The 17,554-nt window shown below is 41.2% G+C and overlaps 1 protein-coding gene across 1 annotated transcript in view; it reads left to right on the top strand.

Annotated features, from left to right (window-relative positions):
* The first annotated feature begins 231 nt into the window (after nt 1-231).
* Nucleotides 232-17,554, top strand: part of INTU (inturned planar cell polarity protein) — a 61,283-nt gene continuing 43,960 nt past the window's right edge. The window contains exons 1-2 of the mRNA XM_036240692.1: nt 232-433; nt 10,204-10,742. Coding sequence (XP_036096585.1) covers nt 291-433; nt 10,204-10,742 — 682 coding nt within the window. The 5' untranslated portion in view covers nt 232-290. The remainder of the gene's footprint in view (nt 434-10,203; nt 10,743-17,554) is intronic.

Here is a 17,554-nt window from a genome sequence, read left to right as displayed (position 1 = left end):
GAGCGCGTCTGGAGGGCGTGCGCGGCAGAGTTCTGGCTACTCCATCCCTCCCACGCGCCTTCCCAGAAACGTCCGCTCCTTGGCTCCCGTCAGCTTTCCCAGTTCTCCCGCGGAAGCTTCCCCGTTCCCCTGGCAACCGAGCTGCCGCCAATTGCAGCCAAGGATGGGCGGTCACGTGGTGCCGGCCGCGTCTCTCGGGAGGAAACATGGCGGCCCCGGTAGCTGCAAGATTTGAATTACGCTAGTCTGAGCTGCTGCAACGCTGCTGCAGCCCTGCTGCAGCCCTGCCGATGGCGTCTTCCGCTTTGTGCAGTTCTCAGAGTCCGGAGGGGCCCCTTGGAGACCCCGCTGGGCAAGAAGAAGATGAAGATTGTGATCCTGAAGATAGGGCCAGCGACTGGGGTTCATACTCGTCTGGGAGTAGCGATTACGAGTAAGGTTCTCCGAGGGCCGATTGCACGCATCCCTTCAGTCCTGGGAGTGTGCACGGGGGCCGGGGGACTGCAGGGAGCTGGCTGCTTGGGATTGCGTGACCTTCAGTGGCAGCGGGTTTCAACCTTTTTCATGTGGCACATAAACTAATTACTAAAATTCTGTGACACACCAAAAAAAGGCACTTTCTGCTTATCTGACAAAAAAAAAAAAAGGTATAATTTTGATTCATTCACACCGGACGTCTATCCTTGTGTTGGCTGTTGTCATTTTTTTTTTTTGAATTTGACAATCTAAGGGGAAAGGGTCAGTGCCCTGACTAAATAGAAATAGTCAGGTATTGCATGTTTTGAAAATTTGTGAGGCACACTGGTTGAAAATCGCTGCTGTAATGGACTGCCAAATATGGTCAGTTTTAGGATTACATTTTATGTGTATTTAGGAGTAACAGTTACTTGACAATTATTTTCACCTATAGGTATGCAGAACACTTTTTATCATTGTCTTAGAAGCATGGAGGAAAACCATCACTAATGGCTGCTTAATATACTCTTAGAGGCTTAATGAGGACAGATTACATTCGTGAAGACTTGAACAAATTTAAGAATATCACATATTTTGCATACTCTTCTGCCATGGTCATTTAAACACTAATGAGAAAATTTATGGTTATTAGCCGAGGCTGCTGGAAGGAAGTATGGACTGTGTGGAACCCATTTGGTCTTGGTATGGAAGCCACACAGTGTGAGACTCAAACTCTTGGCTTGTCTACACCTTAAAATCACAGTTTTATCCCAGAGAGAATCTGTAATTTGCTCATAGCCATACAGCTGTGAGTTGTTAGTGTAGGAATTTAGGAGACCTTATTTCAAATGGGGCACCCTGATTTTGGTGGAATGAAGATAAATGAGCTAACCCTGTTTCCTAGGAAATGAGCAATCTGAGGACTTCGTGTTAGGAAATCTCTTTTTTTTTTTGTCATCCTCACCCGAGGACATTTTTCCATTTTTTGTTCAGATAGAGCGGGAGGGAGAGAGAGGAAGAGAGAGAGAGAGAGAAACATTGATGTGAAAGGGACACATCAAGTGGTCGCCACCCGCACAACCAACCAGGGCCGGGGACAAACTGCAACCGAGGTACGCGCCCTTAGCGGGAACCGAACCAGGGTCCCTCCGGACCACAGGCCGATGCTCTAACCGCTGAGCAAAACCGGCCAGGGCTAGGAAATCTCTTTACTTGAAAGCATTTTGCAATTCAGAATACATGTATCTGTGTGTTATATTTTAAATTTTAAGAACATGGTTGTTAAGCTTTCTATATGTCATTCAGTGATCACTCCCATGTTCCAGCATCTTTATCCTCCAGTGTCTTTATCGTAAAAGGACAGTAAACCTCTGTTGTGAAATGTTTTACTGGCCTATGTTTTGAGTCCAACCAAAATTCAGACTTCATGGCTGGCCCTTCTTGGTGTGTAGGATGTGAGAGAGTTGATTTGCTGGCCTGACCAGGTAGGCAGTTCTGTCTTTCGTTGTGGCAGTAGGTATTTATCTCCCTAAGCTGCAGAGTCACCATTGTAAGAGGGATGTGAACTTACTCTTTCTCATCAAAGCCAAGAGAGGTGAATTGTCTATTGTCTTTCATTGCCTAGATGAAGGTTATTAAAAAAGTTATGCTGCTTATTGATTCACATAAAGTATCCTGAACTTTCAAGGTTCTAGTTAGTTAATTGTTTGCATATTCTTTCTGGAAATTATCATTGTTCCATATGTAATGGAAAACCAGTTTGAGCTGCATGAGACTGTCAATACAAAATCATTCAGTTTTATCATTTTTTAAATAAAAATTACTTTTGGGTACATTCTGGTGAAGTACTTTTAATAGATATGACATGTAAGAGGGAATTTTAGATTATTGCAGTATATCTTATCCTGGCGCATTGGCAAGTCCCTGGGGAAGCTTCTGTGGTAATTCTGGTGGGCGGGCTGGGTTGAGGGAACCAGTGCCTAGTTGCAGTATTGAAATAACAAAAATCATACATTGACTTGCAATGCCACATTGCTTTGCTTTGGTTTACAATTATCTGACTCATTGAAGTAACATTGGTTAGTTCATTTTGGCCAAAGTTATCCATTTTATGAGGTAGATCTTTGATTTTTCAAAGTGATAGTTTGTTATTGTTAGGTTTAAAACCGTGGCTGACCGAGAAAGAGGGATACTTCTTAAAGGGAATTTAGCTATGAAAAGATAAGGAACTTCCACTGAAAATAAGAAGAGCGTCTGGAGGCTGGCCGGTGTGGCTCAGTTGATTGGAGTGCCATCTCATGTACCAGAAGGTTGTGGGTTTGTTTCCCGGTTAGGGCACATACCTTATACCAAAAGGTTGCAGGTTTGATTGCTGGTCAGGGCTCAGATGAAAGGCAGCCAATCGATGTTCTCTTCCTTGTCTCTCACCCTTTCCTTCTCTCTAAAATCAACAAGCATATTCTTGGGTAAGGATTACAATTTTTTAAAAAAGAATGGAGAAGAAGGGAAATATGTCCTTCAAATTTTAAGGGATTTTTAACAGCTTTATTGAAGTATAATTAACATACAATAAACTACGCATATTTAAAGTGTACAGTTTGATAAATTTTTATGTGTATACATCTGTCAAGATAATGAACATATTAATTTATCCAAAGTTTCCCCATGTGACACCCTGCTCCAGATCCCGCCCCCCCTCACAGCATTGTTGTCTCCATTGGTTATGCATACATGCATGTTAAGTTCTTTGGTTTATGTCTTTCCTCCTCCCCACACCCCTCCTCTGAAGTTTGTCAGTCTGAACCCTCCTTCTATGTCTCTGGGTCTAGTTTGTTCATCAGCTTATTTCATTCATTATATTCCAAAAATAAGTGAGATCATGTTGTATTTGTCTTTCTCTGATTGGCTTATTTCGCTTAGGGTAATACTTTCCAGGTCCTTCCATGTCGTCTCAAAGGATAAGAGATCTTTTTTTCTTACAGGTACATAGTGTTCCATTGTGTATACATACCACAGCTTTTTTATCCACTCATCTATCATTGGACACTTGGGCTGTTTTCAGATCTTAGCTATTGTAAATAGTGCTGCTATGAACATAGGGGTACATATATTCTTTCTGATTGGTGTTTCAGGCTTCTTAGGATATATTCCTAGAAGTGCGATCACTGGGTCAAATGGCAGTTCCATTTTTAATTTTTTGAGGTAACACCATATTGTTTCCATAGTGGCTGCACCAGTCTGCATTCCCACCAGCAGTGTACTAGAGTCCCCTTTTCTCCACACCCTCGCCAGTGCTTCTTGTTTGATGATTTGTTGATGGCAGCCATTCTGGAAGGTCACACCGGTACTTTTATATGCTTTGTTCTCTTTGTTTAAAACCCCCTTTCTTCCTCTCTCTACTTGCCAAAATCATTCTGGGTCTCACTAAGTGCCGCCTTCTCCTAGAACCTTTTTTGATCCCTCTTAGACTTAATTTCCCCAAACTCTACCCTTCTCTAGAAGATTTTACTCCTTGCCTTTGGCACCTGCATTTCAGTGAGGTGGTGAGCTCTTTGTCCCTCTGACATCTTTCAAGTACAGTAAAGCTCTATCATGGAATGTTTTGCTGGTCTGTGATTTCGATTCTGCCAGGGTTGGATCGTATCCCTATCTCAGTGATGTGTAGACATGCCCTGTTTAGCTGAAGGGTTGGGGGTGGGTGGTGGGGTTCTGGGCACAGCATCATTATGAGCATAGTTCCAATGGAGATGTATTCCTGATGTAAAAATGTAATTCAATTTCTCCCTCTCCCCCTCCCTACCTTCCACTCTCTCTAAATATCACTGGAAAAAGTATCTTTGAGTGAGGATTGATAACAAGAACAAAAAAGTATTTCAAGCAGTGAGGACACAGTTAGTTGTCTGGCTGATTCTTTCCTCTTCTCTGACAAGCTGTGCATTTGTTCCAGTGGTTGCTAAACTAGAAGGAGCATCAGCCCCTCCTAGGTCCCTACCCTCTGATACTGCTAACATATGTAGCATAGATTTTAACCTCTAAATCATGGTTTTCTTTTAGAAAACAATCAAGAGACCTCGTGGATGAAAATTAGGTATTGCTGGTAGGCAGAACACAGAAAAGCTTTAGGCAGACTGATATTCACTGACTGAGCACCAGACAGAACCCCTATTAATTTTCCCAGTGTTTTTATTGTATGTGGTTTTCTCTGTCTCTAGAATCATCCTGCTGCACCCTTAGCGCCTTGTAACTCTGTGTGTTGGCCACTTTGGTAAAACACGTTGTGCTTTGCCCACTAAAAAGAAAAAAGAAAGTATAATGTACCAGGTTTGTAGTAGTCAGAAAAATCTGTTTTTCTTAAGGAAATGTACCAGGAGGGTTGGCTCTTTTATAACATTTTTAATTGATGAAAAATGCTGGCATTAATGCAAATACACCTGAGAGATGTGATAGCTTAGAAGCAGAAGGAAAAAGAAATTTAGTATCAGTGTAGAATTCTTGAATACATCAGGAATTGAGAAGGTATTAGCATTATCTGAAGTTCATTTCCTTTAACATGTTTATATTATAGCCTGTGTACATGCACTTGCCCATGTGCCGAAAAGCAGGTCTTTTTTTGGAAAGCATTCTGTTCACGTTTGTCACATCAATTAGGGCCTAAAGTGCCGTCACACTTGGAGCAGACTATAACCATACAGTTTTCTGTTTAGAGCAAAATAGACTAAACAAAATACTCTCATTGAGAGACACACAATGACAACTTTGCACCAGCGAGTCTCAGAAGAGAGACGAAAGAATATTTATGTCAATACTGATCAATGTGACTGTGTATTACAAAAATCTGAAATAAAACAGTAAGCTTTAATTCCTTTTTAAAAGTAAACCTTTTATTTTGGAATAAGTCGAGGTTTGCAGCAAAGTTGCGGAGACAGTGCAGGGTTCCTGGATGTCCGTCCGCGGGTTTCCCCGGTGCCGGTCACGTCTCACACAGCTACCGCAGTTGCTCAGCACTAAGAAAGTAACACTGATACTGAACTATTAAGTAAACTCCAGACTGTTTTCAGATTTCACCATTCCTCTATTCATGTCCTTTTTCTGTTCCAGGATCTAACCCCGGATGTCCTGCTGCATTTAGTCGGCAGATCTCCTTAGTGTGCTGGGGTCTGTAACAGTGCTCGGTCCTTCCTCGTTTCTCATAACCTCCATCTCTTGCTCGAGGTCCTGTCAGCCAGGTTTCTTCGCTGTGGTTACTGTTTTTAACTTCCCACACTCTGGGCTTTGGAAGCACAGCCCCAAGGCCAGGCCACACGCAAGGGGAGGGAAGATTAAGCTCCATCTCCGGGAGTGGGCAGTGTCAACACAGAACCAGAGTCTTTGTGTCTCTCGGTTCGTTTTGTTTTCACTGTAGGCGGCTCCTTTTGCAGAGTCTCTTACAGTCATTTCCTGTCTTTACTTTTGTCTCTCCCATCTCCCTTCTTGTAATTTTTCTTTTTTAAAAATGTCGTCTTCTTAAAGTGAAGTTTTTTTGTTTTGTTTTTTTATCTAAAGGTTAAGAAAATGGACTTCACTCATTGCTGCTGGACGTGTGAATTAGTATTGTCTTTTGGGTAAAGATCTGTATATATATACGTGTAAAGATGGTTAGTGTGTTGTTGTTCATGGAGGGGGAACAGCAACAACAAAACACAAAGCTTATCAGTAGGTGAATAACCAAATGTGTTATATCTCTGATATGGACAGTTGATGCAGCCATGAGGGGTTTCTAAATTGTATTGTTAATTGACAAATTACAAAGATATATAGATATAGATATAGATATATAGAAATACATATAGATACACAGGTATATAGATACACACATTCCACTTTTTAAAACAAATGACAAAAAAACCCTATGTGGATTTTTCTTTTTTCCTTTTTGTTAATCCTCACCTGAGGAGATTTCCCCATTGATTTTTAGATAGAGTGGAAGGGAGGGAGGGAGAAGGAGAGAGAGAGAGAATCACCCACCTGACCCCGACCCAGGCCGGGGATTGAACCTGCAAACCAGGTATGTGCCCTTGACTGGGAATTGAACCCATGACCCTTTGGCCCATGGGCCAGTGCTCTAACTGCTGAGCCAGACTGGCCAGGGCAACCCTGTGTGTTTTTATATGATTAGAAGAACATAGATTTTTAACACTTTATGTCAGTGAAAGGTAAGAAGGGCAGATGACATGTATTGTAATTATGTCCCCATTTGTGTAGAATGCGTCTATGCCTATGTATTCATGAAAGTGTAGTCAGCAACTAGAAATCTAGTCAGTATTCATCCTCTCGTCTACTCAGTCTTATAGTCCTGGTGATTTCAATCATTCTTAAATGTTTCTCCTATTTTCCATTTTTTCTACCATGGTCTTCATTATCATCTCTGCCTAGATGACGGAAAAGCCCTACTGGGTTTCTTGTCTTGAGTCTTGTCCACCTTGGATCCTTCTTCTGTCTTCTTGTCAAAGTACACCTATCCAAGGATGCCTGGCATGGAAACTCATCCATGGCCTGCGCTATAAAACCCCAAACCTCTGCCATGGTCCAGGGCCTCGCAAGGTTGGGCCTTGATTGTTCCTGTCACTCCCCACTTCAGGAATTCAGCTCTGGCCACCACAGACCAGTTTAAACTGCCCACGCAGTCCATGCAGACTATTGCTCAAGGCCTTTGCTTACACTGTTGCTTCTTTTTGGAATTCTCATCTCTTCTCCTACAGCTCTCCAGGCTCCCTCCCTGAGCACGTATTCTTTTTTTTTCTTTTTAAATTAATTTATTTACTTTTGTTACAGATGTTTCCTCCCCCCCAGATTCCCCCCTCCCCCTCCCTCCCCGCCCTGTCCCCAGCTTTGTTGTCCATGTCCATTGTTCATGCACACATACATATAAGTTCTGTGGTTTATCTCTTCCCCTCCCACCCCCTCTTCTGGGGATTGTCAGTCTGTACCCCACTTCCACGTCTCTGGGACTAGCCCGTTCCTCAGACTGTTATGTTCATTATATTCCACAAATAAGTGAGATCATGTGATATTTGTCTTTCTCTGCTTGGCTTGTTTCACTTAGGATGATACTTTCTAGGTCCCTCCATGTCATCTCAAAGGATAAGAGATCTTTCTTTCTTATAGCTGCATAGTACTCCATTGTGTATATGTACCACAGCTTTTTTATCCATTCGTCTACTGATGGACATTTGGGCTGTTTCCAGATCTTAGCTATTGTAAATAGTGCTGCTACGAACATGGGAGTACATATATTCTTTCTGATTGGTGTTTCAGGCTTCTTAGAGTATATTCCCAGAAGTGGGATCACTGGGTCAAATGGCAGTTCCATTTTTAATTTTTTGAGGTAACACCATAATGTTTTCCATAGTGGCTGCACCGGTCTGCATTCCCACCAGCAGTGTACTAGAGTCCCCTTTGCTCCACACCCTCGCCAACACTTATTGTTTGATGATTTGTTGATGGTGGCCATTCTGACAGGTGTGAGGTGATACCTCATTGTTGTTTTAATTTGCATCTCTCTGATGATTAGTGATGTTGAGCATTTCTTCATATGTCTCTTAGCCATTTGTATATCCTGTTTGGAGAGGTGTCTATTTAGTTCCTCTGCCCATTTTTTTAATAGGGTTCTTTTTCTTTGGTTGAGTTGTATGAGCACTCTATATATATTGGAAATTAACCCCTTATCTGATATATCATTGGCAATGATGCTCTCCCATACAGTGGGTTGCCTTTTCATTTTGTTGATTGTATCTTTTGCTGTACAGAAGCTTTTGAGTTTGATGTAGTCCCATGTGTTCATTGTCTCCTTTGTTTCTGTTGCCTTAGGTGATGTATCACGTATTCTTTTAAAATTCACTTCTTGGGTCTCATCTACCAGGAAGTCCTCCCTGACCTCACTCTCAAACCATGGCTAAGCTTGATGACCCCTCTCTATTATATTACCATGTGTATTGTCATGAATTCTTTCTCAGTTCCTCTTCCCCACTACTCAAGGGAAGGAACTGGTGTTTTCATTCTGGTATTTTTAGATTTTCCACAGTGCCTAGAACTGTTTATTTGCTTCGAAAGTGAATGCCACCCCCAGAGCTTCCCACCCACCCTACACACACCTGCATGGCTCTTTAAATCATAACCCAAAAGTGGTTCCACATTTAGATTTTAGGGAATAAGATATACCATCTTCATGTTTAATGGGGGTGAGATTTGAGATTATAAGACAAATAAATTCATTCACTGTTTAAATTGATATGTGTCTTCATAAGTAATTGTATAATCGTGGTATTTACATTTTACATTTTAAGTTATGGTAGCGTTACCTACATTGTTTATGGTGGGGACACGGTTCTTTAGATTCTCCCTTTCGGGTGGGACTGCGGTTATGAAGTACTATTTCTGTGGGTACAGGTAGGGAGGGGTGAAATAGCTAATACGTGATAAATAACCTGCAGTGAGTGATGCTAAGTGTTTAAAATGATGCCACATACCAGGAACCAACAAGTGCCAACAAAATACTAGTTTTGATATTTGGGGCTAGTTATGCCCTTTTTCACCTTTCATATATAGTTACAATTCTGTGTTAATAACCAGCCACAGACCAAGGCAATGGTTAGTTTCAGAGTTGAGTAATAGAAAAGTGCATTTTTAAAATGGATTTTCACAGTATTTAGAAAGAGACTTTTAACTTAAAAGTACGGGAGTTGCTAATATTGCAAAAAACCAAACTGTCTTCTATCTGATTGAATGATTAGGACACAAATTATACCCTTCCATGCCAGGATATTACAACTCATGTTTCTAGAATAAGTCTCCACTAGTTAGTTTTCCACTGTAACCAGTTTTGCTTTAAAGAATAGCAGTTTTAAAGGTAAATGTTCATAACATTGAACAGGGTAGAGCTTGTGGTTAGGCATGTTACCTTAAGATGAGTATTTTTGTTTTTTAAGGCTGTTTCAGTTCTTTCTAATAGCAGTAACTTTGTTTCTTTCAATGGCCTACTTCCCGGTTAAAAATTTCTGTACAATCACATGATGAATTATGTAATATGTGGTTTACTTTTCCTACTACAATTATTCATAAAAAGGAGTTTTGCAGAAATTATAGGCCATAGAAGTGATCGTTATTAACTATGATTATAAACTGGTTGTTTTCAGCAGTGATTTTTATTCACAGTGAAAGGAATGTTTCTTTTTGGAAAATTTATTATATAAACAAAGTCTAGTAATACTGGTCTTTAGCTTTCATTTTAACATGACAGCCATGCTGAAAAATTGCTATGCAAATAGGATATTTTTATGTACAGTTTCCAAATGGCTTACATCTATGGATATAATTGTACAATCAACTACTAATGTAAATTGTTGTCCAGTGAAATTGTCTCATGTGAACAATAACCACACGACCTGAACAAAATTTCTTTTAAAAAACAAAAACAAAAAAAAACCTTAGACTCTAAAAGGAGACCATCTCAGTTTTTGTTTTCTTTTCAATTATTATGCCTTTTGGATTTTTTCTCCTCTAACCCCTGTTCTTCAGTGCTCTACAAAAAACATCATCAAGAAAAAAACTGTTGGTATTCATAATAAATTAGAAATAGTAAGAGGATTCTAATCAAAGAACTTCTCCATCTTTCACCTGTCCCCTACCTACCCCCACCATCACCCCCGTGCCAGAAAGGCATAACTGTCTTTCTTATGTTCGACTGCTTTTCAGATTTTTTTTTCCCCGTAGTGACCTTGAGCCTGAATGGCTGGACAGTGTGCAGAAAAATGGAGAGCTGTTTTATCTGGAACTGAGCGAAGGTGAAGAAGAAAGCCTCCTTCCTGAGACACCTGTTGTGAACCGTGTCAGGTTCAGTGAAAATGAGATTATTATTGAAGAGGATGATTACAAAGGAGGAAGAAAGTATGAACCCAAACTCAAGAGGTTTACCAAAATTTTAAAAAGTAAAAGACTTTTGCCCAAGCGCTATAATAAAAAAAATAGCAACGACAGTGGGCCAGTCTCCATTCTAAAGCATCAGTCCAATCAGAAAACGGGAGTCATTGTCCAGCAGAGATACAAAGACGTGAACGTCTATGTAAACCCAAAGAAGCTAACTGTCACCAAGGCCAAAGAGCATCTCAAGCTTCTGGAAGTCCTGGTTGGGATCATCCATCAGACCAAGTGGAGCTGGAGGAGAACCGGAAAGCAGGCCGGCGGAGAGAAGCTGGTGGTCCACGGCCTGCTGCCAGGGGGATCGGCCATGAAGAGCGGTCGGGTTTTCATCGGTGAGTGCTGTTGCTGAATACCAGCCCTTGTTTGCTGAGACATGTGATTAATGGTGTCTTGTGATTAATGGTGTCTTGTGAGAAATGTGATCAAAACAGAATCACAGCCAGGGTCTCATTGGTTAAGGCCTCCTTGACGATACTTGGGATAAGAGTGAAATTGTTTTAAGGTGGTGTACGGCCAGGCTGGCACCGTATTCTGAAAAGAAATATTTTAGTGCCTCGAATATGTGTGTGTGCCTTGCTTAGGCCAGGGAACAGCGTAACTGATTTGTGAGTTTGGGATAATGTAATTTTATATCATCTGGGCTGTATTTGCTGACAAGTAAAAGAAAAGTCGATTGTACAGTGATAATTTAGGGTTGAATGACGTATGTCCAATAAATAACATGATACAAAAATACATAATTTGTGAATAAAAGTACTTTAAAATTGTATGTTTGCACTTGAATGCACTAAGGTTTTGGAGTGGTTTTAACTATTTTATTTGGCATGTTTGGCAACAGCGGTGTTATACATAAATTTCCTTTTAAGGGTGTTTGCCGTAAATTACCCACCAATTTTGAGGGAAAAAATAAATCCACAAGTTATTCTGAATATATATTAAGATGAGCATTTTGTGTTACTGCTATATTTTAAGCTGCTGTAGATAATGTTGGAGTTAGTAGTAGCTTTATTACTTAAAGATAAGTTAGACAAATGTGAGAATATATTGTTAGTAAAACTTAAAGGTATTAACAGTGCTAAAAGCTGACGGTCTTAAGTTGATCTAGCCTAAGAGATTTAAATAAAGGAACTTTTATTGCTACTTTAGAAACATTTAAAAAGTATTTTATTTTGTATAAATTTGACTTGTTCACTGATTCAACAAATATTTATTTGAGCATCTAAGTGCCAGGCGTACAAAGGTTACCGATCCAGCTACTCCTCTTACGGAGCTCACACTGCAGTGGAGGAGACAGGTCAGAGCTAGGCTGCCAGTGTCGCACCGTGTGGTAAGTGCCGTGGTAGGGGGCAGGGAGGACTGGGGCAGGAAGGGCAGCTGTGCCAAGTGTGTGTTCCAAAGGGTTGCCACAGATCCCCACATTCTCCTCGTACAGTGTCATGCTGACCCTCGTCCCATAGAGAGTTACGGCCTGTGTGTCTCTCCCCACCCAGCCCTCTGAATCTGGGTGGGCTGACGACGGCCGTTTAAGTGGTACTGTGTGACTGACTTGTACTTGGGACTCACCTAAGAGATGAGATCATAAAAGAAAAGGTGATGCACTTCTGCCTGGTATTCCTGGAACCTATTGCCATTTTGTGAGGAAGGCCAGGCCACATGAAAATGCCATCGGACCAGCTCTGCTGATGGCACCAGCCACCCACAGCATCAGCCGCCAGACGTGGCGAAGAAGCCTTTCAGATAACTCCAGCCCCAGCCACCATCTGGCTACAACTGCATGAGGAGCCCTGAGTGAGGACCTCAGCTGAGCCCCGCTCACCCCAGCTCCGGGAGAGACAATAAGTGCTGGTTATTTATTTCATTTTGTTATTGAGCTATATTGACATATGACATTATATTAGTTTCAGATGTACAACATAACGATTCGACATTTGTACATATTGTGAAGTGATGACCTTAGTAAGTCTAGTTAACATCCCTCACCACACAAAGTTAAAAATGATGGTTAGTTCAAGCTCCTGAGTTTTGAGGGTGATTCATGATGCAGTGATAGGTAACCAGCACAGAAGCCAAAGCATACTTACATTCTCTCAGATCCTCAACTTTCTTTTTGTAAAATGAAAAGTTGGACTAAAATTTCTCTAAGGTTTGTTCTGTTAGTTCTGTCAAAGGAGGCCAGGATTCCTGCTTGTGAAACCCTGCCTGGTTGTTGCTGACCCCATAATTTTAGGATGGGAAATTCTAGCTAATGCATTCTCTTTGTACAACCCTCCCTATCCGTGGGTTCCATGTCTGCAGATTCATCCAACCTCTCATGGGAAATATTCTAAAGAAAATTCTTCCTTTGTTTCTGACGTGTACTATGTATTTAGCCTATGATGGCTGTATCTGTACTGAACATGTAGAGACTTTTTTCTTGTCGTCACTCCCGAATTAATATAGTATAGGACTATTTACGTAGCATTTACATATTAGGTATTATAAGTAATCTGTCGATGCTTTACAGTGTATGGGGTGAGGTGTGTAGGTTTGTGCAAATTCTGTGGCATTTATCTGAGGGACTTGAGCATCTGCAGATGTTGGGTTCTGCAGGGGTCCTGGAACCAGTCATCTGTGGATACTGAAGGACAAGTGTAGTTAACGTGGGGCTACTGCTCTGAATACCTGTTGTACACTTCGTGCATGTATTTTTTTTTATCCTCACCCGAGGACATTTTATCTTTAGATAGAGCAGAAGGGAGAGAGGGAGGAAGAGAGAGAGAAACATCAATGTGAAAGGGACACATCGAGTGGCTGCCACCCACACGACCAACCAGGGCCGGGGACAAACTGCAACCGAGGTACGTGCCCTTAGTGGGAACTGAACCCGGGACTTTTTGGTTTGTGGGCTGACGCTCCAACAGCTGAGCCAAACCAGCCAGGGTGCTGCATATGTTTTAAGTAGCAATAAAACACTAGAAAAATGAGGCTCATGAATTCATTTTTATGATGGAAAAGCTTATGATATACTAATAAGTAAAAAAAAAAAAAAAAAAAGATTTGTCAGAAACAATATACTAATAAGTAAAAAAATATATATTTGTCAGAATAAAATGACTATTTCATCCTTGGTGTATAGCGAAATGCCTCAAAACAAGCCCTGAAAAACATTTGTTGGGTGAATGGATAAACTATGTCGAAAGAATATGTACAGGAAAAACAATTAGAAGTCATTATAAACACAACAAATTGCTAATAGTGTTGGGTTGGTGTAGGAACAGTATAGGTGATTGTTTTCTCTACTTTTCCAAAACATTTTTGTTATGATTATGTTCTGTATTTTAAAAATTATATGTTTTAGGAATAAAGAAGAGACTATGTTATTGTCAGAGGGTTTGCTAATCGCACAAGGCGCTCCTGTGACGGAAGTTTCTCCTGGTTGCCTTTCACGCTGCCATCTGTGGCTGAGCTGTGAGGTCACCCACAGGCAGGGGGACCATGAGCACTGTCCTGGTAATGCACTTGCTGGCGTGTCTGCTGCCTTGGCAGCGAAGAGTGGTCCTCCTTTGACTCAAGTGCCTCGGCCGGCCGGCACGGCGAGCTGGTGACCTCCTTCTTGCCTTTCAGACAGCGGATCTCTATCCTATTCTGAGTTTTCTTTGCCGGGATCTTGGGAGTTTTGCTGCTTTATTTTGGTGCCATTTTACTGTTCTTCTGCCAAGAACTTGCATTTTAATTTTTTATATTTCTATTCCTGAGTTTTTCAAGTTTGATAGTCAGCTGATAATTCCCAGACTCCTATAGCCAGCCCCGCCCTCAGACCAGAGCAAGTGGAAGTCCTCCTTGTACTTACGTCTTAGAAACTGCATGTTACCCTGGTGATTTCTTAAGGCTTGGGTTACAGAAATGACACGTTAATGCTCCAGGCATGCAGACTGTTCTTGCTAATCAGTAAAACAAAGTTTTTGTTTCACACTCTTTTTGTGTTAACGTCTAATGTCCCCACCTGTGATCACTGAGTAAATTTGTTTTGTGTGACACACCTTTACTATGTTTCTCTTCGGTTTTGGGGGGTTTACTTTTTAAAAATATTTTTAATTAAGGTATAACATACATTCAAAACATGTACAAATCTTGTGTGTGGTTGATGCATTTTGACATGTGTATATACCTGTGTAACTGCCACCAGGTCAAGATACGGAACAGTTCCAGAAAGCTCGTGGTGGTCCGCCCAGTCCACTCCCCCTCCCCCAAATCTAAAGTCACAAGTTTTCTATCAACAGTTGATTTTGCCTCTTCTTGAACTTCTTATAAATGGAAGCATGTAATGCATATTTGCTTGTATCTGGTTTCTTTAGTTTATAATCTATGATAAATATTCATTTTGTCACTATGTAGCATTCCATTGTATTAAAATATACACTATTTGTTTTTCCATTCTACTGTTCATGGATGTTTTGGTTGTTTCCAGTTAAAATATTTGAAGTGGGTTTTTGTTTTTTTTTTTAAATATGTTTTTATTTATTTTAGAAAGGGGAAAGGATGGGGAAGGAGAGAGAGAGAGAAAACATCAGTGTGAGAAAGAAACATCTGTCTGTTGCATCCTGCACGCACCTCAGCTGGGGACCAAACCCACAACCTAGGCATGTGCCCTGACCAGGAATTGAACCCGAAACCTTTCAGTGCATGGAACAACACTCAATCAACCGAGTCACACTGGCCAGGACTTAAATGTATTTTTTTTAAAAGATAGATCTGGTTTTCATGAAGTCCTAAATATATGGTTTTATTCTCTAATAGTTTGCATGTTGTTATTCAGTGCACATATTTCTTTTTTCTGTAATACTTGTAACATTTCGATTTTCTTAATGAAAATAACTCTACTGTGTTTGTCTGTCTTTCCTCTCTCACATCATTTCTTTCCCACATTTCTACCTGTAGTACTTTACCCAGTAGTGAAGGAAAGAAACTGAGGCTGTGAGTTCATTGGCAAGGCAGAATTTTAGGGTTTAAAGGCCTTTCTCTAGAGCTGGTGTAGTTATTTCCTTCTACAGATGAGCGCCAAAGGGACTAGACGGTTCCCCCAGGAACAGAGCCAGGCAGCGATAAAGCCGGTGCCCACGGGCTCTGGTTTCCATTCACAGGCCTCTCACTTGTTACGGCCCCTTTGAATGGGCCAGGGGAGTGGCAAAGCATTCCTGTTTGAAGCCAAAAAAATACATATATATGAATAAAATCTTTTCAAAATATAATTTAGAAATAATATTAAGCCACAACAATATACCATTTAACCCAATTAGTCCATTTTGAGACATTTACCCTAAAGAAATAATCTAAAACAGACCTGCAAACCACAGCCAGCAGGTCATGTCTGGCCCACCACCTGTTTTCATACAGTCTGCAAACTGAGAATGCTTTTTATCTATTTCAGTGGTTACTAAATCAAAATAATAATATTTTATGACATATTAAAATATGAAATTCAAATACCAGTGTCCATAAAGGCAGTTTATGGGAACAGAGTGAGTAGTTGTGACAAAGGCCATATGGCCTGCAGAGCCGAAGGTATTTACTTATCTGACCCTTTATAGAAAAAGTTTGCTGACCCCCGCTACAAAAAAGGGAGAAACTGCCTGAAACATTCATTGAACCGTTTTTTTTAAGTAACAATAAAAAATGAATATGTCCAACAAGGGTGTGGTTATCTACATTATAATTTAATCTATATGTTACTCGACTTATGAGTCCTTAACTCAAGCGCATCCTTCCGTCTCTGTTGCCGCTGTCAGGTAGCATATTTACAGACCACAATGTGTAGCGTCTTTGGAGGACAATTACTGTGCCTACCACAGTGAGTTGGTGTTTTTTGTGTGTTTTGATAAGATCTAGTCTTTCTTTTCTCTACATTTGTGTGTAATTTGTTTCAAAAGTAATTTGTTAAACTGTATTCATTTTGTATATAGTGTAACAGCAGGAAACCGCTAGAGCAGGAAACAAGCTTGTGCACGTGTATTTTCATAGTCCTTGGTGGCTTTAGGTCGTAACCCATCAATACACCTTTGTTGTTTGATACTAAGTAGAAGCCGAGCAATTGATAGGTTTTCCCAAACAATTGACTTTACATTGAAGAATCGATTGAAGCACTGTGATAAATTTACCTCACCTGTTTATGTTTTATTTGATCCTTGACTGTATTTCTTTTTTTTCCTCCCCCGAGGACATTTTTTTCCCATTTTTTGTTCAGTAGAGTGGGAGGGAGAGAGAGGAACAGAGAGAGAGAGAGAGAAACATTGATGTGAAAGGAACACATCGAGTGGCTGCCACCCGCACAACCGACCAGGGCCGGGGACAAACTGCAACCGAGGTACGTGCCCTTAGCGGGAACCGAACCCGGGTGTCTCCGGACCGCAGGCCGACGCTCTAACCGCTGAGCCAAACCGGCCAGGGCAAAATAAGTTTTTTTTTTTTTTAATCCTCAACCGAGGACATTTTTCCATTTTTTGTTCAGATAGAGAGGGAGGGAGAGAGAGGAAGAGAGAGAGAGAAACATCAATGTGAAGGGACACATCAAGTGGCTGCCACCCGCACGACCAACCAGGGCCGGGGACAAACTGCAACCGAGGTACGTGCCCTTAGCGGGAACCGAACCCGGGTCTCTCTATACCGCAGGCCGACGCTCCAACCGCTGAGCCAAACCGGCCAGTGATCCTCGGCTGTATTTCTTGATGACTTTCTTCTACTTACCTCTAACCATCACTAATCCCTTGACTATTTCTTCTTAATTCAAACCAGTCTGCGCAGTTCAGGTCCTTTCAGCCTTGGGAACGGGACAGCACGCCCGACGCCTCCCCGGCACTTGCTGAGGAAGGTCTTGCCGGGAGTGCTGTGCCCTGATGTCCTGGGAGCCTGCCATCTCTGAGCCGCTGCAGAAAAACAAGTATCCGGGAGACGGAGACGTGGATGTCACACTTCTTTTATAGAAAGAAAATTTTCTGAACATTTAAAAGCACTTTACTACAGTTGCCCTAAAATTTATTTTCATATCTTTTATGATACATGTCTCCTGCTTTTAGAAGTGTGTGAGACGTGATGCTTTCGGTGACTCTCCCTAAAATGCTCAACTGCAGATAGAACTGCACGTATTTGTTAGGGTTTGGAAGAAAAAAAT

This window comes from Molossus molossus, unplaced genomic scaffold, assembly GCF_014108415.1.
Source record: "Molossus molossus isolate mMolMol1 unplaced genomic scaffold, mMolMol1.p scaffold_m16_p_4, whole genome shotgun sequence".
In the NCBI taxonomy this organism is placed as follows: domain Eukaryota; kingdom Metazoa; phylum Chordata; class Mammalia; order Chiroptera; family Molossidae; genus Molossus; species Molossus molossus.
The sequence above is the reverse complement of the archived record's forward strand: the minus strand, read 5'-3'. Positions and strand labels throughout refer to the sequence as shown.